Raw genomic sequence first — 26751 nt, forward strand, 5'->3', positions numbered from 1 at the left:
ATAGTATCAGCCGCTTCCAGGGACCAGATATCCTTAAACGTCCCTACTGAATGTTGTGATTTGTTTGACATACCCAGATCATTTATAACACTTGTAATCTAATGAAATATATACTAAAGGAATATTGAGGTAAGGTCCCCTCAATTAACGAGTGCTACAGAGCATTGTATCCACTTGTTGAAATAAATTGCTGCATCCGGATCACATAATGTTGTAATGAAGTGCTGTGTGGAGCTGTGCCCCTAGATTAACCCCTAGTTGGAACACGGTCCGGCATGGATATGAAGGGTTGTCTGGGGGAAGTCCTGAGACCCACCCAGACCCCCTACATAAATCCAGCAACTTGATAAACCAGTGATCCAGGGGAAGCTCCCACTTGAATAATAGTAATAAAGTACTCACATAAGTCCGTTTTTCATCCGGGTGTGTGTGCTCCTCGCTGTATGCAGAGACAGGACGAAATCACCCCTACCAAGGAGGAAGGTGAATCAGCGGGCACGACCACGCAGCAAAAAGTTGCAAAGGCTGGACTGGGCTATAAAAAATCTTTATTAGAGCATGGATTAAAAAACAAGAGGAGTGGAAACAGCCCCCTGCGCCTCTAACGCGTTTCACCCAGTATGGGCTTTCTCAAAGAGTAGCGTTACTCGTGCACAGTCCCCTGAAGTACCGGATGCAAACCGGACGTGACGTCACTCAACCAATGAGATGCAAGTACTCCCTAGATGGTATGCAGGGAGACCGCACTCCTGGCTAGCGTGTACTCGTATGGGATGCATTAGTACCGGAGTCATGCGCAATGGAAACAGATACAAGACAAGTTAAAAACAAACAGTTTTGGTTTTACACATAGTGTCAAATGCAATTAATTAGTCTATAACCGCAAGTCTTCACTTGGAGTGGCACATGTATAACAATATGTGCATAGAGGTGTAACGAAACAACTCACACCTGAGACTGCGGGTAATAAAGGTACTGCATAACAAAGATGCAATATAAAGTTAAAAACAAGTAAAGTCAGGGGTCTGAGGATTTTCAATCAATTACTTTCATATATAAATTACTTTCATATATAAAGTGCATAGTTCAACAGTGTACTGTAATCCTGACTATATTCAGAGGTTGAAGTGCTCATAATGTATAACAGTATAACCAATGTAACATAAATGTAACATAAACAACATCACACATTTTTGATACACACAATGGCAACAATAAATATCAATTTTTACAACATTTAAGAATCAATTTTTGATCTTTGTGTACTCCAAGAAACTTATTTATATTATTAATGAATTCCACACCAATATGGAAAAGTTATTCCTATTGTCAAGGTTTTCTTAAAGTATAATGAAAAAAAGGGGGGTGAGGGGAAAAAAGGAGGGGAAGACAGGAAAAAGAGAGGGAGGGAGGGGGGGGAAAGGGGGGGAGGGGGGGGGAGAGGGGAAAGGGGAGAGAAGGAAGGGGGAGAGAAGGAAGGGGGGAGGGAGGAAAGAAAGAACAGAGTGAACAATTCATCAGAAAAAGGCTCATCAATTTTCAGATAATGGATAAAGGACTCTCAACCGATACGAGGACTAGTATTTATAAATAGTACCAAGAGTACATATTATGGGGCTTATGCAGAGAGGAACGTTATTTAATGTGAAAACGGCAGGAAAATAGCCACAGAATTGGAGTAAGTTATGGGCGTATGCTGAAAGCTGCGTTACCTCTTTTTTCTGATGAGATTCAAAATTGCCAAGTGTTTCTGGCTACATTGAACTCGCTATAATATAGGGCAGAATGGCGAGTTACAGTGCATCTATGCTACCTGCATACCACCCTATTTTAACATGGCGAATTTACCAATCTCGCCACGTGTTTGGCAATTTTTAAAGTAAAGAAACCTGCTGTGGCGAATTTTATGAATCTCTCCATGTTCTCTGCAGGACAAGCATCTCTGGTGCGTATTTTCGCCAAAAGATGGCGCTATTTCCCTTCTTTATCCTCTCTGCATAAGCCCCTAAGTCTCAAAGAAGAACATGCAGATACAAAAATACAAGACATGTCCATACCACCTGTCTGAATATACACAAAGTTATTATTGTGGTAAAACAAAACTACCAAGGCACAAGAGATGTTGTATTTTAATCTAAGAGGTCCACACATAGTATTTACCAATTTAACTCAATATCCATATATATATATCCATATATATTTACACATGGAATGTGTTATAACACAAATTACTGAATGTTATAAAAAGTTATAAAAAGGGAGAGTTTGGGCAAAAAATGTTGCTTGTATACAGTACGACCGAAATTTTTTAAAATAGCTACTTTTAGGTAGGAGTTTGTTTGTTGTGGCAGAGCCACATAGGTGAGCAATTCATATCATATATAATGGTTCCCAGTGTAAAGAACTATCAAAGGAAAAAAGAAAGAAAAAATAAACAAAAATCAAAAATCAAAAATCAAAGAAAATGTTTTATCTCCCAGTTTCTTTTTCTTTTTTCCTTTGATAGTTCATGTGGTGTATTTTGTTTGTTTTGCAACACTTTTTCACTTTACGTTCAGACTGCTTTTGCAGCACTGATGTCATAGCGCTTTGTAACGCATAAAGTGTAAATGAACTGTTCTAATACGTTGAGCGGTCATTTATAGTGGTTATTGTCATAGCGCTTTTCATGCCTTTTTTCACTTTGCGGCACCCTGTTCGGGTATTTATAGCACAACGTCCATCAGTTTTGCATCTTGAGAAAGGCCCGCAAGCGGACCGAAATGTCGATCAACTACCAATAAACCGTTTGATACTTTTCGCAAGACCACACAGTGCCAACTTTATTATACTTGTGCAATAAATACCTTGGCCAGTTTGACTTTACATAGAAGAAAAATAGGTATTTGAAAAATATGTTAACCCTTGGTGTACTGGATTATTAAAATACTGAATGTTTTAATGGTATTATCGTGACAGCGCTCATAATTTTAGGCATGCCCCTGAGGAAGTTGCCATGGCGACGAAACGCGTAGGGCCTCTTCCATTGGTGGCTCAGTGGTTACGTCATTTGACCAGCCATGCTACGCCCCTCCCCCTGATCACAGAAGTTTGTGGGAATCCCCCGCTCAACTGTTTGCCAGGTGAAAAACATCAACCACAGAACGCTGAGTGAGCTGATATCCTGTGCCATTGAAGTCTCTCACCTGTACCGTGTTAGCCGAGCTTAATAATCAGACACAAATAGTCGATACCATTCCGTGGCTTCCGTGGGACACAAGGGCAAGCTGTATCACATAGTTTGGACTTGTCCACAAGCTATTCCTTTCTGGGTGAAAATTAAAGAACAGATCCATCAAACACTGACATCCCGATGGATCCTGTAATAATGATACTGGGTAACCTAATCCCAGATATCCCTCCCTATACTAAAAAAATGAATTCCACATCTCCTGATGGCAACACGATGCACTATAGCGCTACAGTGAAACAGACGAACTTGCCATCGCCCCAAATCTTTATGGAGAAGGTGAAATGTGTTAGAAATGGAAAAAACTCAGTGCAATATTGAATAATTCTATGATTAGGGTTGAGAGGATATGGTTCCCGAGGATAACAGCCTTCACGGAAGATATTTCATCAATGCAGGACTTACGATTTTATCCCTCAGTAAAATGGGGTTTGGGTGAGATCCTGACTCCTGATTGCCGATTTATCAAATAGATTTGCAAAAAGAATCTTGTTTAATCTTAATCTTACTAATTGATTGACTTATTTTGTATATTAAATTGTAATTTCTCTTGTCTTTCCCTTCCCACTATATTTTTTGTTACCAAATTTCCCCTACCCCCTCCTCTTTCTTATTTCTGTACCCTATTATAATAATTATTACTATTTATTTATAATGCACCAACATATTCCATAGCGCAGTGTAATAGGGTTGGAGGATGACAAAACAATAAGTAACAAACATTAACATACATTGTTACAGTAAGTAAGGAGGGCTCTGCCCCAAGGAGTTTACAATCTATAAGGAAGGGTAAGTGGTAACATAGGGTACAGGGGGGTGAGAAGGTTGGTGTGTGTCGGATAGCTGCTTGTTAATTGAAGGAGTTGGGGAAGAAGGAAGTGGGATTATGCAGAGGTAGGGCTGTGAGAGCAGGTGATGTGCGAGTATTGAAATGCTTCAATATGCAGCTGAAATACTTTACCCAACCCAATAATCAGGCAGCTGTAACAGCAGCAAACGGCAATACCCTTTGGCTGCCACCTTTGGGGCGACTCGGGTGTTATGTCCCAGAGTTTCTTTGGTAGAAAGAAACAGCAGCCTAGCACAGTACTGCACCCCACGGCAGACATGCAGAGCGAGGGACTGATGAGCTCCAGGTGATCTTTGAAGTGTCTCTTATCCTCATATAACTCAACTTAATCAATAAATACAAATGCTTTGAAAAAAAATAAATAATAAGGCAAACACTTACAGAGGAGAGGAAGAAAAATACAGGAAGAAAAGAAAGACAGTCATACCTTAGTCCCTTTAATGCTTTGCCGGCCTGTTGGTCAACACACAGCAAATGCTTCAAGCCACAAAGGGCAGCATTAGCCTTTTAATCTTATCTCATGGCGGTATGTCACATTTACACTGTTTTTCTGTTACTTAATACCTTTAACATTCAAATATTTTGTTTTATAAATAATAACAAAACAGGATATAGTTAGCCAGCCTAATTACATATACATATACAGTATATATATATATTTTTTTCTGTACTTACCACTGGTAAATATTTAAACAAATTCTGAAAAGAGGACATTGAGTTGCTAAAAAAACAATATGCAGCATATTCCTCTTGGATTGTGTTATTTCTGTATTAACATAATTTGAATAATTCATGCAGCCATTCCCTGACCTCTGGGCATTGTCTGATTTTCAAGGCATAACAATAAGTTTAAATGCAGTTTTGTACTAACAAACCTCCCCCCCCCGCTCCTTATTTATGCTGGAAAACAATGCTTTGTTAAAAAAAAGTTGTTACAAAACCAGAGTCATTATTTCACGGGAGAAATATATATATATATGTAACGGTGTTTCTGAACCGGCCTGACCCACCCAATCTCATATTGGCCCCTGTGGTCTAACCAGTCCCCATTACAGTGTGATGTCTGGTGGTGCACCTGTTGGCAACAGGACTCCTGAGTCTCCCGCATGATGGTGTGTGGGGATTTGCCAACCCAGACAGGCAGCTGAGGTAGTGTGCTGAGTCCTACCTAGATCCAGTGCAGCGCCTCCACCTCATCAGGATCCCAGCGTCCGCTTGGGGATGAGTCTGATGAGGAACTCCTCTGTGGTGCTTCTCTCTGTGCAGTAACTCCACACTTGCACACGAGAGTGTTGTTAATCAGGAACATCTTTATTAGTACGGTGGGCCAGCTGCCCTCCACAATGGGGTGTATTCAGCCCTCCATTGTTCACCGTACTTCCCTTTGAAAGGTATGTCCTCCTAATGTAGGGATTCCCTATCCCCACAGGGATACTTCACCTGTGCCAGGTCCCTGGTCACAGTCTCATTAGTCCTTTTAGTATACTAACTCTGAACTCTTAATCCTCAGAAGAACCTAGACGAACCTAACTTTTGATCAGTGCTGTGCCTTATGTATCCTCTGGGGGCTGACACAATTCTGACATCACCAACCAGGGAGTCAGAGCCTGTGACCACTCCCATCCATACATAGGGCACCTCACCAGGGTGTGAGGGCAAACCTCCATGATTACTGCTGGCATGCCCATAACTTACCAGGCCTTACTGTCAGCAGGAGAGATGACTGCAACCATTTTACAGCATGGTTACATATATATATATTGAAAAAGTTACCCGAGAGTGACGAAACGCGTCAGGGAGCGTCATCACGTCAGACGCATTGACACTGACGTCATCACCGAGCGCTGGAACGGACGGATCCATGCGCAACTGCTGCAGAAGCCTGTACTACACGGAGCCATCTTCCAGGACTCTAATACAGTTGTATTGAATACTATCTGCCCTGGATACCTGTTGGGACTACGATCCTGATACTGCAATACTGGGACTGCCCCAAGACGCTGCAGACACGAACCGGATGGTGGTGATTATATCACACAATGCTTGTTTTTATTGTACCCTTGTGAGTGCATTTTTTATCCCCCCTCTCCCCCTCCCCTCATTAAAATACTATTTTACGCTATGGGCGTGCGCTCTCTCTTCCTGTTTTTCCCATATATATATATATATATATATATATCAACTGTAAATATTACTGTATGTTCATTTGCATGTCTTAGACAGGTCTGCAACCCTGTCTTTCACCATTATCGGCCAGCATACAGCGCTTCCACTGCAGCAAGGAATTCTGGGAAATTACATGCAAATGAGCACTCAGTGCCACCTTTTGTCTCAAGCTCGTGTTACACAAGCAAATCCTCAAGCCAATGCATGCTGTTTTAAACACAGCTTTTAGACAAAGGCTGGGATGAGATGCAAAGCCATTAAACCCATTCACAGACATGTTTCAACCTTGATGGGTATCATCAGTGTGAGGTTAGATGCCTTTATATCTTGCTGCCAATTCATGGTGTACCTGGGTTGTTTACATCCACTCTGGAAACCTGGGACTCACCCTACCACCGCAGATGACCACAATAGAGATTTCTCTCCCACGAATGGTTCTGTTTGAAATCCTGTAAGTGCACATTCTTATGGGTTGCTGATTTTTTAAATAAATGTACCTTATTTTTTACTCAGTTACGTGCTATGGAGCTTGCGCTTTTGTTTGTTTTTTGTTCATAGATTCCAAAAGTGGTTGGCTATACCACTCCCCTTAAAGCTGCAAAGACGCTCCCTGGATCTTCTATTGGGACTATATTTCTCTCTGGATTTTTTGTTTGAGTGGAACATTCAATTTGGATTTTCCTTTTTTTTTTTTCACTATCACGTTATGGTTTGTAGATATTATTAGGTCAAATTGTGGTAATTTTAATTTATTTTAATATTTTAAATATGTTATTATAATTTTGCATTTATTAGGGTTATTTCACATCCTCTTTAGCGCTACATAATTTTTGTGTTGTTATATATATATATATATATTTACAATAGTGGTCTGCGCTAGTGTATGAATAACCAGAAATATATAGGTATCTAAATGCTAAATAAATATAATATATAAAAATAAAAAATTATTCCAATATATCCTTAAAAAATGAAATTAATATACCAATATTGCATAACAGTCAATGTCTAATAAAAAACAGCTACTAAATACAATTTAAACAAAAAAAATATTTGTGTGGTGCTGTGAACTTTCCTTAATCTGCTAGATGCAGATAGTCCTATGGAGTCCATACAAATTAAGTCCAATGATTGGGGAGTAACAGTAGCACTAATAGGACAGACAGGCAGCTTCTTTCAAAGGGCACAACGAACTCCCTCTCCACCTGCATAGAAAAATAAAAGAAGAAAAAAAAGTGCCAAATCCTAGTGCATTACTGTGCAAAAATCGATATATTTAATTCCCAAAAATCTCAATAAAAATGAACTCACAAACATAAAACAATTAAAAGCATTGTATGAGATATACTCATGCTCCCAGGACCAGGAAACGCTGCTCTGCTACTGCTCTGCTGCTGTAATCACTCCGTGACTCCACTGGATCAGAATGCTGCCTCCGTTGTTCACCGCCTGCAGGAACTGACGTATCAGGCACTCCGCGATGGTCTCTCACCGGGTACACACCACCAGATGCTCCTTGGTTCCCACCAGGGACGGTAGATGCCGCGGACCAGCGGATGACGTCACGGGAGTTGTACTGGACACCGGATCGGTAGAAATTCGTAGCAGTTCAGTGGCAAGCGTTTGTGAAAGTCCACTGCACACCTTCCCTACGCGTTTCGTCAGATTAACTGACTTCTTCAGTGGATGGGCTCTGGGTATGTGGTGTAGCATAATATATACCCCCCCGAGTCCAATTAGCTTGATTAATTAGTAGGCAAACAGTGTGTGGGCAATCTGCATGACTAGCAGAACAAATTATGTGCACATATGAACACCCAATGTTAAATCTCCATTAGTAGATACTTGCCAACACACAATGATGTTAATGAAATAAATAACAGTTATACAATTAAATAATTAAAAAATTAATTAATTAAAACAAACTTGCAGTTGATGTCCTTTTCTATTTTTTAGTTAAGCGGACTACAAGGGTATATCTAAAGATATCAAAAGGATATACTTGCCAATATACATTGACATGAATGAAGTTAGTAACAGTTATACATATCAATTATTAAAACAAACTTGCAGTTGATGTCCTTTTCTTGTTTAGTTAGACGGACTACAAGGGTATATCTAAAAGATATCTTAAATACCCCAATGAATCTATATATACACAGTTGATATTTGTACTATTTGACACTAAATAAGTGTGGCTTGAGGAGGGTAGATCAATTGATGAATAAAGAAGAGCCAAACAATATATTAACAATTGATTAACTAATACATATGGTGGGTTAATATATTGTTTGTGTCTTGTTTAGTACTATTATGGAAAAAAGAAATTTTCCAACATGGATAAAACCAATATACCATTATGAATATTTTTACTCTTGATGGTTTAGAATAACAAATTTAGATATCATAAATATGACTATGATTATTAACTGGTATCTCACAAACTGGAGATTAATGCATCGCTAGTTTGTGTAGATTATTCCGAATGGGGCTATATAGTAGAAACAGCGTGGAAGAGAGTAACATGAAAGTCCAAACAAAATATAGTATGGAGTTAAGAAATGTTATTGGAAGTTTAGACCGGACATGTATCCTAGGTCACTTGTATAAACAGCCCTGCAGAATTGCATGGTTCAGCTTATCTCCCAACACTCCTCGATGTAGTAGAGAAGGGAGGGGAAGGGGGGGGGGGGGGAGGGGATGTGAATGGTGAGGGGGAGACCTGGGGCAGATGAGGGGAGAAAAAAAAAAAAAAAAAAAAGGTATATATATGATAAGTGGTTATATGTGAATATAAATGTGAATATCATAATCCAAATGATACTGTAATAACATCCTCTGTTAAATGTGTCTTAATACAGCACTGTGCTGTTGTGTGTGTAATTAAATAATTTTTGTGTGTACTACTATTTATCTAAACCAACACCTGAATTGTTAGGTGTTATTATAAATATTAAACACCAATATATACACATGAAGGTCAGTCAGCACACTGTAGTAGAAAAGGTTGTAATAGCAGATGCTAGTCCCATAGAGCAGGGGAGCGCAAACTTTTTGTGCTGCGCCCCCCTGTCACTCTGCCCCCGGCTCTCGCGCCCCCCTGCCTACCTTCATTCGCGTCAGATGACGTCACACGCCCACGCAGCGTCAAGTCACATGGTGCCGCGGCGTCTATTGACGCCGCGTTGCCATGGCGACGCAACACAGACGGCTGAATCCCGGTAAGTAAACAGTTGCAGGGGCCTCACGCGATCCCCCTGCATTTAATTTAAATGCCTGGGGGAAGAGCGCGGGGCCTCTGCAACTGCCCGCGCCCCCCCAGCACAATCTCCCGCCCCCCACTTTGCGCACCGCTGCCATAGAGAATAAGTATGATACGAACCAATCCAAAGACCAGTAAAGAGACAGCAGACCGCTGTGCGGTCTGCTGTCTCTTTACTGGTCTTTGGATTGGTTCGTATCATATATATATATATATATATAAAAAAAAAAAAACATAATACTGAGTTAAGTTATGGTGAGTAAAAAAAGTGACAAAAACCCTCCACAGGAAAGCAAATATGCAAATATAGCTGTATGCTCATCTGCATGTCTTAGGCAGGTCTGCAACCCCGCCTTTCCCCATTAACACCCAGCATACAGCACTTCCACTGCAGCAAGGGATTCTGGGAAATGACATGCAAATGAGCACACAGTGTCACTTTTTGCCTCAATAACCATTTTTAACATGGTTCCCTATAGGCTTAAGCTTGCTGCATGGTCACAGCTTTGAGCACAGCCAGGGTTAAGGTGCATACCCAGAAAACCACCCACAGACAGCAGTTTCGACCTTAGGGAACCATGTTAAAAATGGTTATTGAGGCAAAAAGTGACACTGTGTGCTCATTTGCATGTCATTTCCCAGAATCCCTTGCTGCAGTGGAAGTGCTGTATGCTGGATGATAATGGGGAAAGGCGGGGTTGCAGACCTGCCTAAGACATGCAGATGAGTATACAGGTGTGTGTGTGTGTGTGTGTGTGTGTGTGTGTGTGTGTGTGTGTATAAACACTGTTAGTAATATTATGATAATACTATTCTTATTATAAACTTAACATGATGTTTCGTATTTCCTCTCAAGAGCAGCCAGGTGATAATGCTTGATGTTTATATTTCAGTTTGCAACCCCCTGCTTTCTAGTATTTGTTGATATCATCAAATACACATAGCACCAAAGTAACTACTATTTTCTATACAGATTATTATTTTAAAAATAGGGCCCCTTTATCAGGGAGAAAGAACAATCAGAAATAAATAAACAGGGAAAGCAGTCCAGTATCACCCCTTTCCCTTCAAGTCAGGCAGCGCAGCGGACACCCAGAAGCGGGGTCCTTAATTTGTGGGTGACGTCATATGTGCGCGCCTGCGGAAGCGTGCTGGTGGTGGTTGCCACATGTTGCAGGAGTCCTGAGTGTGCCTCTTCCTGCTCCGGATCAGAGGACCCGTCTCCTGCCCCTGAGAGAGGAGAGCTGCGGGGAGCAGCGCAGGTCGTTCTTGCTGCGCCTTTACAGCGCTAATGGTGGTCGCCCGTGTGGTTCTAGTGGGGTAAGGTCGCTTATTTTGTACACCGAGGCCCCACAGACAGGACTGCAGTCTGACTACAGAGTGCTTGGGATCAGTCAAATCCATTTGATGCAATGCGTTTCTGGTTTATGGGCTTAAACCTTTAAGGGGTGCAAACCGGCCACTGGCAGCAAAATGTGTCAATCTAAGGTTTTACACGGGTCCCTCTTGTATCAAAATTGCGTATGTTATACCTGACCTTTCACATAGATATGGGGAATAGATTAATATCATGCATGTTAAATGTAGTGCTGGCAATAATAACAAAACTCATTTGTTGTAATCTGAAAGGTTTTAAACTTGCATTTTTTTTAATGTCAAGGGGTTTGTATCAAATATTTGTATTTCTATTGTGTAGCAATTACAACATGAAAAATCGTTTTTTTTTGTCTACTTTTGTTCTAAGCAGTGTTTCTCATGTAGTGTGCTATTTCCACTTGTAGTTAATGTTGCCTATATTGTACACACAAAGACGTATTTTGTGAGCTGCAAAGCCATAGGAATTTTTTTTTTATTTATGTTACCAGATTTAATTGGACGTTTTTACGTATGAGACTTTTTCCTGGTACCGTAATAGTTGTCATTTTATGTGTGGGCAGAACTTTAACGACATATTTATAATTTGCCTCATTCAAGTCAATAGAATCGTTTATAATTATTGTTGCCACACACATTAAAGTATTGGCAGCCTCTCCTGATGTAATTTAAAGCCTTGCCAAGTGTATGGTCATTTGATTTGAGCTTCCAGTCAGCTAGTGGGAGATTACTGTCTTTTTAGATTTGGTTGTTTTAGGGTTTGTTGTGCTGTGTTTACATTGTATTTGTACAGTAAATAGGCAGCAGAAAGTTAACGTTTACCTGTCTTTTTCCAGATACATATTTGGTCAGGATGGAGTACATGAAGGAACCCGCATCAAGCAGCCAAGGAAACATGTAAGTGGTTCTTATACTGAGCTAGTGAAAATAAATGGCTGTTTAGTTGAAAACAAGAACCCCTTTGCTATGTTAATTAATAGTAACAACTTTATTTTATATTGTCTGCAGTTAGCAGCATTGTACATAGGAGTTTTACAGACACAGTCACTGCCCAAAATGAGTTTACAATCTGTTTTTGGTGCCTGAGGCACAGGGAGATAAAGTGGCTTGCCCATTAGTCACAAGGAGCTGCTTCAAACTCCCCCTGCTTCAAACTCAGTGTCCTTGTTTTCAGGGTCATTGGCTTTATTCGCTGAGCCACTCCTTTAGATCACATAAATACTGCAACTCCATTTGTGACTATAATCAGAATGATAAAATGTAAAATATAATGGTTACGCAGAAAAGACTATCGCACGGTAAGCAGACTTGGCTATCATGATTTGTGGCCTCCCGTTTCTTTGTTGCACTCTAGAAAAATGGAATACCCCGTTAATCTGATACTATGACATTTGGAATTGTAAACTGTGTTGATAACGGTGTTATGAAGTGAACCTCTAACCTCCTTATATGGATAACCATGTAAAAGAAATGTCTTTTTGTAATCTGAATAATGGGAAGATTCTTCTTTGCTACATAATAAAGAAAAACATAAATTTTGTTTCATTATATAGATGCCATTTTGCACTTTGAGAGAAAGTAAATATAAACATAAGATGGAATTGAGCAGATTGCTCTGTTAAATATAATAGAACAGTGTTGAGGATTAAAAAAAATAACCTGTGATGCTTCTAAACTCCAGGATTGGATAATGTAGATGGCATCTTTTTACAAGATACCTTATATTTATCTATGATGCCTTTATGGATCCTTTATCTTGTAGGATTAGGTAATTTCTCTGTTTTCTTTGCAATTTTTCAGTTAACCTCACTGAGAAGTTTTATAATGAACCTTCTTACAGGAGAAAAAGACGGGGGGGGGGGGGAGGGGGTTGACGCTGGCTTCAATTTAACACCATCCGAACTGTTTAACTTTCTTAAAATAACGGGAGCTTAATAAGGAATATGTTCTTGGCATAAAGAAATAAAAGTAGCACTTTCAGCGCAGACAGTCGCTGCGCTGAAAAATGTTATTTTGTGGAAGATGTTACATTTCTATACAGGGCTACATCTTGACATGTAATTCTTGGCATACTGTTTTGGGGCACATCATGTTTTGGGCTATTAACCTTTATTTTGCCTTCTTCATTTTAGCCTTTGCTGCCAGTGTGGTATTCCCATCCCCCCAAATCCTGCGAATATGTGTGTGGCGTGTTTACGAACTCAGGTTGACATTAGTGAAGGGATTCCAAAGCAGGTCTCTGTCCATTTCTGCAAACAGTGTGAACGGTAAGAACCATTGCAGCACACAAACTCCAATTACATATTGCTTGATGGGTAAATTCAGTGTGCACATTAGCAGTGCTATTACATACCCACAAAAAGTGCTTTATCTTCCGCTATAAAGACAAAAATCGAAACAATAGGCACCTTGAGATTCTGATGCCTTTCCTATGATACGCATACTAATGTATTTAAAGCAGCAGTTACAATAATAGTTTGTGAGCCTGGTAAACGTCTCCTCGTGTTCATATAAACAACAGTTTTCTAAGCTTTCTTGGAAAAGTTGTACAGTAGCACCTTACGCCAGGGGGCTCAACTCCAGTCCTCAAGACGATCCCCCCCCCCCCAACAGGTCAGGTTTTCAGGATATCCCAGCATCAGCACAAGAGGCTCAATCAGTGCCTCTTTCAGCACAGGTGACTCGATCAGTTTTGATTGAGCCATCTGTGCTGAAGCAGAGAGACCCTTTGAAACCTGACCTGTTTGAGGTGTCTTGAGGACTGGAGTTGAGAACCCCCGTGTGAAAGCATGAAGCAACTCTGCGTGAAATCGGAGTGTTGCCGGTGTTGTGCGCTGGTGTGAAATAAGCTGCTCTTAAGGCAAACGGTAACTAAAACATGGAGCTGGCAGCAGCAATCCCTCAGAAGTAACATGTATTCTTCTTTTGTTTTATTACAGGATTGGAACCAGTGGGTACTCCAGAGCTAAATCATGCTTTGAAAAGTATCCCGAGATACTTGCGTGTAAAGTTACTGGTATTACTGACTGGTTTTTCAATGAGATTTAAATGACCGTCCAATGAGAAGCTTCAATAGATGTTCTATTGGCCTCAGATTTTGTTTGCCTTGGAAGGAGATTTCAACCCACTAAATTCACTGCTTAGTGCCTGTGAAAATGGGGTGGGTGCTGAAGGTAGCGGTTTCAGATCTCTGTTCCTATCCTGTATACAAATAATGTAGAGAGTGGATAAAAAAGTGTAGGATGGGTTGCTGCTTTTATTAACCCCCTCGAGTTTCTGCAGAACGGATGACGAGACTCCTTTTCCGTTCGCGTCTCCGGTGATGTCGGGATCATCAGTGATCACAATGCGCCCAAGGGGTTGCGGCCCCTCTTGTACCCTGTGTTAATCTGCTTATTATACACTTCTATTCCTTGTCTCAGCTATCTGCAGCCGCCTGGAACATGGATGCAGTGTGCCTTGGAGTCCAGAGAGCTGCTTACATTGTGCCTGAAAAAGCTGAAACCTTCCTTGAGCAAGGTTAGTCTGTCACTAGGGCAGTAAAAGAAGGGTTAATAAGCTGCTGTAGGGCAGCAAAGGCTTTTAGTGTATTTAGTATTGTATCTTTTGGTACCTGAGGTGCAGGAGTTTGGAACTTGCCCAAGATGCATTTGTATGCAAATCTAGTTTGTACATGAGCTCCTGAATCTTTTCAGATAACCTGAATAAAAGTCGTGAGTCCTAAAAAACGTGTATACAAATTAAATCTTTGGAGAATTGTCATGTAACACTCAAATACAATGCACACAATAAAATGTGCTCGCGTTGTGTGTGTGTATTGTATTTTTGGATGGTATTGTTGCATCTACACTAAGGGGCAAATAAGATATTTGTAATATAAAATAGCACCGCAGGCAGCTCTTACTCCAGAGAAACCTATAGACTGCATTATTTAGTAACAAATCTGATTGCTGATCATGCTTCGATTGAACGTTAATACCATTAAATATGTAAAATGTTTTAATGTATTTAGAATTCACAAGGACCGCTGTAGCTACTAGAACCTATTAGTGATTGCGTAATGAATTGGTGAAAGCAGAGAGTGCCTTTTTAATCCACTCCATTAAAACAGAGTACATGTGTTTTGGGCACATTACTGGAGTGGTTGTGACGGCAGCGCAGGGTCTTCCTGTAGATAAGTTAATAGACGATAGAATAACCGCACGTCATGGCTCTTTCCTGCCAAAGAACGTCTCCAGGGTGTCGAGTATAAACTTACTCAGCAACTGCTTCTATTTACATGCAGCGTGGAACAAAATCCTGCTGGCAACCTGTAATGTTTGTTTTCAGAGAGTGGTTGTCGTTGCGATAGAGCCCTGTATTGCGATAGAGCCCTGTATTGCGATAGAGCCCTGTATTGCGATAGAGCCCTGTATTGCGATAGAGCAGGGGAGCGCAAACTTTTTGTGCTGCGCCCCCCTGTCTCTCTGCCCCCGGCTCTCGCGCCCCCCTGCCTTCCTTCAGCCGCGTCAGATGACGCTGCGTGGGCGTGTGACGTCAGGTCACATGGTGCCGCGGCGTCTATTGACGCCGCGTTGCCATGGCGACGCAACACAGGCGGCTGAATCCCGGTAAGTAAACTGTTGCAGGGGCCTCACGCGATCCCCCGGCATTTAATTTAAATGCCTGGGGGAAGAGCGCGGGGCCTCTGCAACTGCCCGCGCCCCCCCAGCACAATCTCCCGCCCCCCCTGGGGGTCGCGCCCCCCACTTTGCGCACCGCTGCGATAGAGCCCTGTATTGCGGCTGTTTGCAACGGATTTGTAAAAAAAAAAATACAAATATTTCTCGCACAGAAGTAGCTTTCATGTTAGAAACTATTAGTACGTAAAGTGATCTGTTATTTAGCATTACATTGTATTTTTTGAGAAGCACTTTGCTCTTTTGCAGTATGGCAAATAAGTGAATTCCAACATTTTATACCAAGTTAATATGTATTTAAATTGCTTCTACTAATCTAAATGGTTTATGATCAAGGTAGTGTCAGAAGTCAGCATCAGCTGGTGGCCTTATAAGAGATACATTCTTCTCTTCTTGTTGGTAGGAATAGAAGGAGCCACAGGGCTTGACAAAATATTTGGGTTACTTTTATCTTTAGAACACTAGCGGGTACGAAGATGGCAAGATTGGGATGAGTAGAAGCCGATTAACTTACTCGGGTACTAAGTAAAAAGCCGTTATGTGAAAAAATGCACTTTTACACTTAAAGCAGTACTGCATTGCGCTTGTTATTTTTTATTACAGGATTGAAGCAGGGATCTCTGGAGCTGAACTATTAATTTCAGCTCCGGGGACCCCTTGCTTTGAGAGATACTTACCTCCGTAGTGGTGCCGGTATCCCTGCAGGCAGGGAAATAGTGTGCCTAACATAATGGCGACTTTAAATGTCCCGTGGGCCAATCGGAATCCGTGAAGTTATCCGTTGCTGCATCCTATCGGCCAGCGTGACCGGGATATTGAAACGGCGCAGGGTTACCGACATCCCTTACGAATCGGGTGATCCCCGGAGCTGCAATTAACGTGGTTCAGCCCAGGAGACGCCATGCTTCAAACCTGTAATACAAAAATATGCAATGCAGCATTTAGTGCATATTTGTTTTTTTGTTTTTTTTTATATAGAGCATAAAGATACTGCAGGGTTTTGTGTGAAATTATTATGCATTATGTTGACATTTTTTCTTTTTAATTAGTTGAAATAATTAGTGAAATCCACCGCACTACAGCACACGCCATGATCAGTGTGTTTCTGCCCCTAGGTGCGGCTTATTGATGCTGGCTTCATCTGGACGGAGCCTCATTCAAAGAGACTCAAAGTAAAAATGACAATACAGAAGGAGGTGAGCGACACGTTGCTTTCTAACTGTGGGGATAATCGGTGTTACATATTCATTACATGTCCTTGTATAGTTTGTCCTATTCATTGGATGCTCGAACGTTGTAGCAGCTGCTAGGAGTTTTTTGTTTTCATAACTACAAGTTTAATTGCTAGAAAAATGAGCCATGATTGGGAGAGAAGCAAAATGTGCCGGTTTTATTACACTGCGCTCATTCTGCAGCTGTATTCTTGTGGCAGTACAAAGCCTCAGATTAAAGCTCCGCATGAAGCTTTCTGTTATTCAATATTCCCTCTCAACAGGTGATGAACGGAGCAATCCTTCAGCAGGTCTTTGTAGTGGATTACGTGATTCTGTCCCAAATGTGCGATATATGCCACAGAGTGGAAGCTAAAGATTTCTGGAAGGCCGTGGTTCAAGTTCGCCAAAAGGTAAGAATCGCTCGGGATGACATCTTCAGAGGTGTGTGTGTTGTGTGTGTGTGTTGTGTGTGTGTGTTGTGTGTGTTGTGTGTGTGTGTGTTGTGTGTGGTGTGTGTGTGGTGTGTGTGGTGTGTTCCTGTTTGCAGAAATACACCGGTCAAGGGATTTGGGTCATGATAGACACTTGGCTGAGTTGGTCATTAGAACTTCATGTTTGGTGTTGTTCAGAGCCATTTGTAGCACTCTAATGGGTATATATCACTTAATGGGCTCACACTCTTATCTAAGTCTTGAAGCAAATGGTTGCAATTGTTATGAATTGGTGAGTGCCAACATATTTCACAGTGATGTTACGATATGTGAGAGATAAAAGTCTGTCCTATGTAAGTGACACACATGAAGTGAGCGGTGATCTTCCTCTTAACAGAGGCATTAAGTGGAGACGTCCCTGGTCCGAGTACCTTCCAATCCATTGCACAATCGTATCGCATAAGAAGGGTTTTCTGCAAAAATCAAAAGAATCTTGACGTTTCTGAAAAGCGAAACTGCGGGTGTTTGCAGCGCAGCTGTATTTTAATACCTAATCTTGTATGTAATATAATGTTACTGTGCGTTCAATCTTAGGTTTCGCATAAGAAGACTTTCTACTATCTAGAGCAGATCATTTTGAAGCACAGACTTCATCAAAACACGCTGCGTGTCAAAGAGATTCATGGTAAGAGACCAAGCCTTTCCACCCCATGAACGCGGTAGATATGTAGATGCTTGTCATCAAGAGTTGGGATAATTTAAGATGGGTAATCACTGAAAAGATGTATTCTATCCCTATTTTAGCATTTCTTTAACGACTTGACTCTTGGGCTGTAAAAAGGGCTGAACTCCGAATTCCCTCGCTTGCTTGGGATAATCTGTGTCTTTCATCTTTCTAAAACCCATTTTTGTAGCTTAACTATTTAGAGAAAGATTTAAAAACTATTCCACTATCCTTATCAAATCCTGTTTGTATTAAGTAGAGTCTGGTTTTTGGCTTCTAATCAGCACAAAGTAAACATGCAAAGCAAATGAGTTGAACCCTGCCATGCTGCAGTGGTAAAAACACCCATCTTTTATGTTTGAGAGCCAAGTCGTCTGAGCAGTATTTACTAAGCTATGCCAAGTTTGAAGGTGCCTGATTGCTCACTCAAATCAAAGTTAATGTGCCTTATGGATTAGCACTGCTTAGTAAATATAGCATTAAATGTCAGTTTCTTGAGGCTTTGGTGAGTCACTTTTTCCTCTCTGCACCACAAAAACAGATCGTGTACGGTGTTTGCACAGTCTGCCATGTGCATATGTATTTGTTTGTCTCCAGTGTGTCTCCATGATGGTACATTACAATGTGGTTTTAGGTCACTCCCATTTGGACACAGGTCAGCTGATGGGGAAAAACGGCATAACAGCGCCTGTTCTCTCCTATTACTGCAGTTGTCTGTGTCCTTCCAGCTAGGTGAACTTCTCTAAATTTCAGCTTGTGTTTTTTATTCCTCTCTTCTGATGCCGCCGGCACGTTGGTTGCTGGTGGGGTTACTTAGTTGTCAGTTGTATGCGGGATAGATGGCAGAATTTATTTTCTTAACCCTCTTTTCCTGTCTGTTTCCTATTCTTGCCTTCAACATCCTTGCCTCCTGTTTCTGACTTTGGTGGTGAAGTGCAATCATTAATGGAGAAGATCCCTCTCTCCCCCTCCCCTTAAAAACACAAACAAAATCCCCCCTAGGTGTGACGCAGGAGGTCTCCGGAGCGGAACCACGTTAATTTCAGGGCTGGACCTCCTGCTCGTAGAGATAGTTGCCTCAGTAGGGGGTGCAGGTAGCAGCTCTGTGAGTTTAAATGTCCTGGCCACGTGGGCCAGTAGAAAGGAATAACGTCACTGCTTCCTATTGTCCCGTGTGATGAGGGAGCCTTAAATCGCCATTTCTATAGCCCACCCAGAGCTGCTACCTTCACCCCCTATGTATCCTGGAAAGCAGGGGGTCTCTAGAGCTGAAATTAACACAGTTCAGCTTTGTAGACCCCCTGCTTCAAACCCATAACTAAAAATAATAATTTATAAAGGAAAGCAGGATTGCTGCTAGAAGATTCATCGACAAGACCCCCCAAAAATGTTTCTACAGCATTTAGCATATTAATTGCCCAAACTGCAGTGCTGAAAACATTGTAATTACTTAAATCCTCCATGGTAAAAACATTTGTCTGGGAAGAATGAAACATTTAAATGATATGGTAAAAAGCCCTGACCGGTCTCTGGAATTAAATTGTGTATTCTAATGAAGATGTGAATTACGCATCTGACGTTTTTGATCAATTATCCACCAATGAAGGAAATGTTTTTAAGGAAGAACAGTCGGTTGCTAAATCTTGCAGTCCCCCCCCCCCCACCCACCACAACATTACCAAAATCTGCCGTTTCCCTTGCTGCTCCACAACTAAAACCCCTGCTTTCCAAGTATGCTATCTCCCGACTGGCAAAACCTTCTTTCTACGGCCTTCCTGCATCCAAACACTACCATTTTTTCAAAGAGGTTATTCGTGGATTAACAATGAGTTGTAGGATCCGAAAAGGAAGAACCGTATCCTTAAAGCAACAAAACAAGCAGCACTGCAGGTTCAAATTTTTTTTTTACTTGCATGGATGTAGCAGGGGATCTCCGGAGCTGAACTGTTCATTTTGGGCACACGCTGGCACCCTTGGGCACACGCTGGCACCCTTGGGCACACGCTGCTTGCAGAGATACCTCAGTAGGGGGTGCTGGTATCTGCAGCTAGGGAGCTTGTGTGACTAATGAAATGGCGTCTTAAATGTCACGCAGGTCAATAGGAACAGCGACCGTATTCGTTGCGGTAAGGAACAAGGTGTCCCCGATTTTTTTAAATGAACACAGTTCAGCTCCGGAGGCCCCTTGTTAAACCCTGCAGTGCTACATGTCTTGTTACTTTAAGTGATTCCAAAGGATTCATCTATTTAAAGATGAGGACAGACTATTCCTAGTGTTTCCACTAAGACGTCGTTAGTGATACGATGGATAAGAGAATTGACGCCTGATGAAGACATTTGCAACAATTGGAGCTTCATATTAAACTCTAACCGCATCAGGCTGTTTATCACGTAGCACGAAGATTTTATTTATTTTAATCATTTTATGATTAATATGAAACAATATAAATACAATAATTAAACATGCATAGTAAAATGAATATATGATATTTTTTTTTGTTGAGACTTCAAGAAGCAATTGTATTAGACAGTAGTGCTCAACTTAAGTCCTCAAGCCCCCACAACAGGTCAGGTTTTCTGGAAATCCCTGCTTCAGCACAGGTGGTTCAATCAATCCCTGCTACAGTGCAGGTTGCTCCTGATTGAGCCACCTATTCTGAAGCTGGGATATCATGAAAACCTGACTTGATGTGTGGTCTTTAGGACTGGAGTTGAGTACCCCTGGTATATGGTACCTCCACATAGAAAATACTAAAGTTTTCTGCATTATTCTCAGTATTATTGGATTTTTTTTTTAAGGAATGCATCAGCATTATGAGTATAGGTTAGAATTGTTGTGGCTGAAGCAATAGCCAGCTGAGGCTTCCTCTAAAACCAAACGAATCTCCGTATCCTTCTTAGGAGGTAATTTATTTGACGTGGAAACTTAAGAAAATTATCACTAAGATTATAAAGGGTAAAAAAAAATTGGACTGCATCCAGAAACTGCTTCAGGGCAACGTGATCCTCGAAAATCCACAGGGATAATAACGTTCATAAGGCGTTTCCCCCAATGGAACTCAAAAGCGCTTCACAATTACAGTATAGCGCGCTGTACGCAGCACATAAGATTTTTACAGACACAGCCCCACCCCAGATGAGCTTGCAATCTGTTGTTGGTGCCCGAGTCTATTAATCTATCCATCTATTTATTTGTTTATAAAATGTTTTACCAGGAAGTAACAAAAAACAAAATAAATGCTGCACACCTTAAACTGAAAACCCTAACTGATACTTGCTGTTACCGGTGATCCAGGGGAGTCCCTGTGAAACACAGACTCCAAAGTCAGCAAAAAACGGAGGGTTCAGGGCTCTAAGGATTTTAAAGAATTTATTAAATCAAATGCACAACGTTTCAACCATCAAAAAGTGGTCTTTCTCAAGTGAAGATAACATGAACAATGAAATGTCCAACATGTATAGCCCCCAACCCAGGTGAAAATACTTAAAAGCATCCGGTAACTCCCCAGTGTAGTGTCTCTGTCCATACTGCATTGCGCTTGCAGGTGCACATCCAGGTCTTCGTCGTCTTCAGATGACATCATCTGTAGGCGGTCCCACCTCCCAGAGAGTCCTATGAACTCCACATCAGGGGATTTCGGTATCCCATCAACTGCGCATGCGCGAGCGCTCATCACGGTCCATCAGTCCTCTCGTTGACGTCATAACGCGATCTCCGATTGGTCCCTCTGGGGATCTTGGTATCCCATCACTGCGTATGCGCGAGCTCACGCGTCGGTCCCGCATCCTTCAGATGAAATCATCTTGCTGTGGTGGGGTCTTTAATGGGTACCTCTATCCCACGATATCCGTGCATTATCAGTTTATAGGAATGGAAGTCCCTTCTTGTGCCGTCAAGGAGATCTATATGAATAGGGCCATGGATGGTGATATCATATGGTGGAGAGAGAAAAAACACACAATGAGAGTCCGGTATTAAAAACACAGTGATACCCACGTACTAATACCAATAGTACACACAAAACGAGTGTGAGTCAGGGAAGGAAAAAGGCAAATTAATTCTTAATTCATAATCAGAAAAAATCCATGGGATGAAGGTCAACACCAACAGCAGCAACACAATCCACAGAATATGAGTGCTAAAGTTAACGCTAAATAGGGAATCCCTACACAGTCCCAAACATCCAGAATGGCTTAACCTCTCTTATCTTACATTAATGAAACTATTAAGTGAAATATAATCATTGAGGCCCCTAGGATATACCAGGAAGTAATACATTGAGAGTTACCTCTCGTTTTCAAGTATGTCCTGGACCATCTGTGACCAAAAGCAATCTTCAAAGTTCCCATTTTGACGACTAGTTGGTTAAAGCAGGTTCAAATGAAGATGCGCTGCATCATCCTTTTTATTTTTTACATAAATACAGTCCTCCACTTAAGGGAGCATCGCCATACTTGACAGTCGGTTGGATAACAACTACAATTAAATACAATTATTTTGTTACACGAGACAGACCGGAAAAGCCAGAGTTATAATAAAAAATGGTTGCATTAAATGAACAAAGGTAATACACATTCAATGTACAGATACTTTAAGGGACAGTCAGAGCTGATTATTGGCAAAAGTAATGTTTAGAGATAGGATTAGAATTGGGTTAGGATAGACATTCCATGTGTTAGAAGAGGCCATGAGCGCACAATCTATAGACCAGGTAAGTTGACATTGGAAACGGGATGAGAGGGTAGGTGGATATCAGAAGCAATAGAGCAGCTGTAACTACCAAACAGGCTGTGTGCCTTTGGGGCAATGCAGATGTACACTGAAGGGGTTCTGAATGAATTCAGCTGGCCTTTGTCCAGTCATAAAAACTGCAGGGGGTGGGGTTGGCGAAACACATGGCAGCAAGAAATCCCAGCTGTTAACCCAGCTGCAAAACCAACTATAACAAACTAACAAGAACATGACTGGCTCATGAGTTTCAAGAATAACAACTTGGTCCCACAACTGATTCTGATGTCTCAGGCTTATTTTCATCAACAGGGTAGTAAAGGTGTTCCTACCTTGAAATGGACCAGGTTATACCTGTCAAACCAGATACATTGGCTATCAACTGTGAATGCACAGCACTGTGTCTCTGTATTTTATTTATAAAATGTTTTACCAGGAAGTAATACATCTGAGAGTTACCTCTCGTTTTCAAGTATGTCCTGGGCACAGAGTTAAGATGACAAACAATACATGGTTACAAATACAGTTACATAAGTGAACAGGGTATACATTATATACAAGACATTGCATGCACAGTTAGAGATAATATATATTTAGACATATGTAACAGTTACAGACCAGATTAAAATGTGAGACACCTTTTAGTTTTGAAAGAACTTGGACTGTGAGAGTCTCCGGTAGATTGTTCCTGTTTTGGGGTGCATGGTAAGAGGAGGGGCGGCCGGATACTTTGCTGACCCTTGGGACCATGAACAGTCTTTTGGAATCAGATCTCAGATGATAAGTGCTGCATGTGGTAGGGGTGAGGAGCTTGTTCAGGTGGACGGGTAGCTTGCCCAGAAAGTAGGATTGATTTAAACGATGGAGGTGATACCATAGGCAGTTTTTCCCACATAAGTACATTGTAGAATCGAGTGGGGTTTTTTTTTTTACATTAAGTTTTAGTACATCATCAATAATTAAATCGGACAATGTTGGCATATATAATAAATCAAGGTGGAACAAAGCGTCTACAAACAACAAGTCTCACAATATATTTTTGTTTTTTTTTGTTGTTGCAAAATGTTCCAGCAGTTTCAACAATACACTTTGTTGGGGGGGGGGGGGGAGGGGGGTGGGAAAAATTACAGATTATTTGAGCAGGAGCAAATTCATCCCTGAATAGTCCCTCAATTCAGAGATCTTTCAGCAAATAATACAAGTGGGATCCACTTTCCTAGACCTTTTTATATTTACGAGATTCAGTAATAAGGCTACAGCTCTTCTGTCCAGAAACATTAATAAACATCATTAGTGGACTCCATAGTGATACCTTGGAACTTCCCACTGATGTCCATTCCCCCCCCCACACCTATTTTGGCTGATTCATTAGAGTAATTGAAAGACTCAAGTCAGAGAACGCAGATGTGATCCTAGTGGCTCCAGCGTGGCCCAGGTGAACGTGGTACACATAGCTGATAAAAATGGCAGTAGACCATTCACATCTTCGAATAAATGGAGACCTACTCTCTCGGTTGAATTACTCATCCAAACCTGAAGATATTGTCCCTTACTGTTTGGAGATTGAAAGGGAAATATTTAACAAGATTGGTTTCTCAGTTTTGAAAACCAGTAACTACCGAAATTTATACTATATAAAATATGACATGGAGACTTGGCCTTTCACTGGAAGATGTAGCGAATAGCACAATTCTGGATTTCTTGCAGCAAGGATTTGAGAAGGGACTAAATCAAAAGTTACAAAGTCCAAGTCCGGGGTGCGCAATTGTCTGCGGGGTTTACCGAGTCCCCCGCGCTTCCCAAAGGTACTTAAATGAAATGCCGGGGAAGCAGTGAAGGCCTCTGTAAACTAAACTGCACATGCCTTGGCTCAGGCAGTTTCTGGAGACGTGTCGTCAAATGACGTCATGATGCCGAGAACGCCGGAGCCGAGGTAAGGGGGGTGGGGGGGGGGGGGGGCGTGTAGAGGGGGACAGCCGGCAGGGAAAAAAGATTGCGCTCCCCTGGTCCAAGTGACGGTGCTCTGTCCTTTTTTAAGAAACCAGTTGCGCGAAACCAGCGTATCCAAACATTTATTACAGCAGTTGGGAGAAGACGACCAAGAATTAGGGATCCAAGTTCACCATCGGATCTTAACCTGGTTCTAGAAATCCTAAAACTAACACCTTTTGTGGTTATCGCAAAAATTACGTCTGTCGGAAGTCGCCAAGCAAAACTGTTTAGCACCTGGTCCCTCTGGAGACAGCGCCTCCACCTGTGAGGGATCCTGAGAGCGCCAGATAACCCCTTCACAGGACCCAATGCATTAAGATCACACACTTGTATTTAATAACATTTTACTGAACACAGGTACAACTAGATATATCATAAACCTAAATACAATATAGGCCTGGCATGGCCGTAGCCCCATTGTGCCCTCCAAACATAGTGTCCACCCCTGATGGGATGTCCCCAAAGTACTGAGGTGCCCCATGGCACCCAACCTCCCTGGTGTCCACAAGAGCCAACCCACCCAATGTGTGAGATAGCGCTGCCCACAGTACTGAAAGTGTTCTAGTTGGTGCACGTTGTGAGGTACCTGCCCAGGTGCTCCAGCACCCGGGTATGGCCAGAAAGCAAGAGGGATCCACTGATCTAGTGACATCTATGTCAGCAAAGCCTTTGCATGGGGTGAACTCCGGTAGGAGGGTCTCACCTTTGATAGCCTATGATAGTGCGGTGGTGGTCCTATCCCAGACCACAGTCCGCAAATTGCTGTGCAGCGTCTTCAAATGGCACTGTACACTAACTGTATACAACTACAAGGTAAATGTCCCTAGCTAGGGGTTTCCCTGTAGCAGCCACAATCTGATTAGGTTTGTGAGGCCTATCTTGGACCTAAAGGGTTAATCTGGCCTAGTCCTGGGTGCCACTGACACCAGACCCTATCTTCCCATTCTCTGTTCTGACTCCAACTGCCAGTCACTCCAACTGCCATGCATCTTTCAGCCCTATTGGCCAAGTGCCGCTTGATCATCCCTTACAGCATTCTGGGGAGTGTAGTTCCCCTGCTGTGCTATACTCCTAATGGCTGTCACTTGCTACTGCGCATTCCCCCGCACCCTCCCCAGCCTCCGCTTCCTATGGAAAGGTAAGGGGACAAATGGGACCAGGGGACCCAGGCTATACTAGTATCAAGTTTTTCATTTAAATCGAGAGATTGTGGTTCCATTTTGCCTAAATCCAAAAAGCGACGTAGAAAAGTCTATGCATCTTTGATGTTGTAAGGGCATCATTTCACTTGTTCTTTCCACATATGTTTAATGAAGTCAAGATGTCTGTTTAGCATCTTTTCAGATCTTAGAGTTGGGGAAATAAAGAAATGGCTATATTTGGTTGTGCTTGACCTTCTCTTTGGACTGAAAAAGGGTTGTACAGCTTTAAACTACGATATCCAGATGGATTGGGACAAACATTCTAGAGGCATACCAAAGAATAACAAAATAACTCAATTAAAACCCATTCCAGTAGAGCAATGACTAGATGCAACTTCAGCTCAGCTGTGCATAGCAGCCATCTGGTCATCACTCTGCACATTGACCAAACATTCTAAATTGGAAGTACTGGCATCGGCAGATGCTAGGTTTGGAAGGACATTCATTATATCTTGGACAGTCATTAAATCTCTTTTTGGACTGCTTTAGGAACTTCATGCACTCTCGTGAAGGGACACTCTTCTCACAGATAATTTCATTTCTTCTTGTCCCTCCATGATGTGCATGCTTGTTTCCCGTCATTTTATAACCCATTTCCCCCCCCCTGTTTTTATTATAATATACATTAAAAAAAAGGCTTGGTTAAAAGTACACTGGCGCTAAATTTCTAAAAGTCTGGACGCCATGGTTGGCACAGACAGATATCCCAGGGGTGAATGATGCCACCGCTTTGCTTTGATAAACGCAATTGCGTTCTCCTATGACAACTGACATGACGAGTAGCAATAAGACAAGATAGGCCGGCAAATACAGGAGACGCAAGAACGAAGTCAGGCAGGCAGAACAACAACGCCTGAGAAAGAATTGGCCACAAGGGCTCACAAAGGCAACTTATTTGC

General features: G+C 41.7%; 1 protein-coding gene across 1 annotated transcript in view; it reads left to right on the forward strand.

Moving 5' to 3' along the window:
* The first annotated feature begins 10633 nt into the window (after window positions 1-10633).
* The window catches only part of NMD3 (NMD3 ribosome export adaptor), a 31572-nt gene continuing 15454 nt past the window's right edge, over window positions 10634-26751 (forward strand). The window contains exons 1-7 of the mRNA XM_075570606.1: window positions 10634-10827; window positions 11718-11778; window positions 13014-13148; window positions 14304-14400; window positions 16676-16756; window positions 17056-17184; window positions 17800-17890. Coding sequence (XP_075426721.1) covers window positions 11735-11778; window positions 13014-13148; window positions 14304-14400; window positions 16676-16756; window positions 17056-17184; window positions 17800-17890 — 577 coding nt within the window. The 5' untranslated portion in view covers window positions 10634-10827; window positions 11718-11734. The remainder of the gene's footprint in view (window positions 10828-11717; window positions 11779-13013; window positions 13149-14303; window positions 14401-16675; window positions 16757-17055; window positions 17185-17799; window positions 17891-26751) is intronic.

This window comes from Ascaphus truei, chromosome 14 (genome assembly GCF_040206685.1).
Source record: "Ascaphus truei isolate aAscTru1 chromosome 14, aAscTru1.hap1, whole genome shotgun sequence".
NCBI lineage: Eukaryota > Metazoa > Chordata > Amphibia > Anura > Ascaphidae > Ascaphus > Ascaphus truei.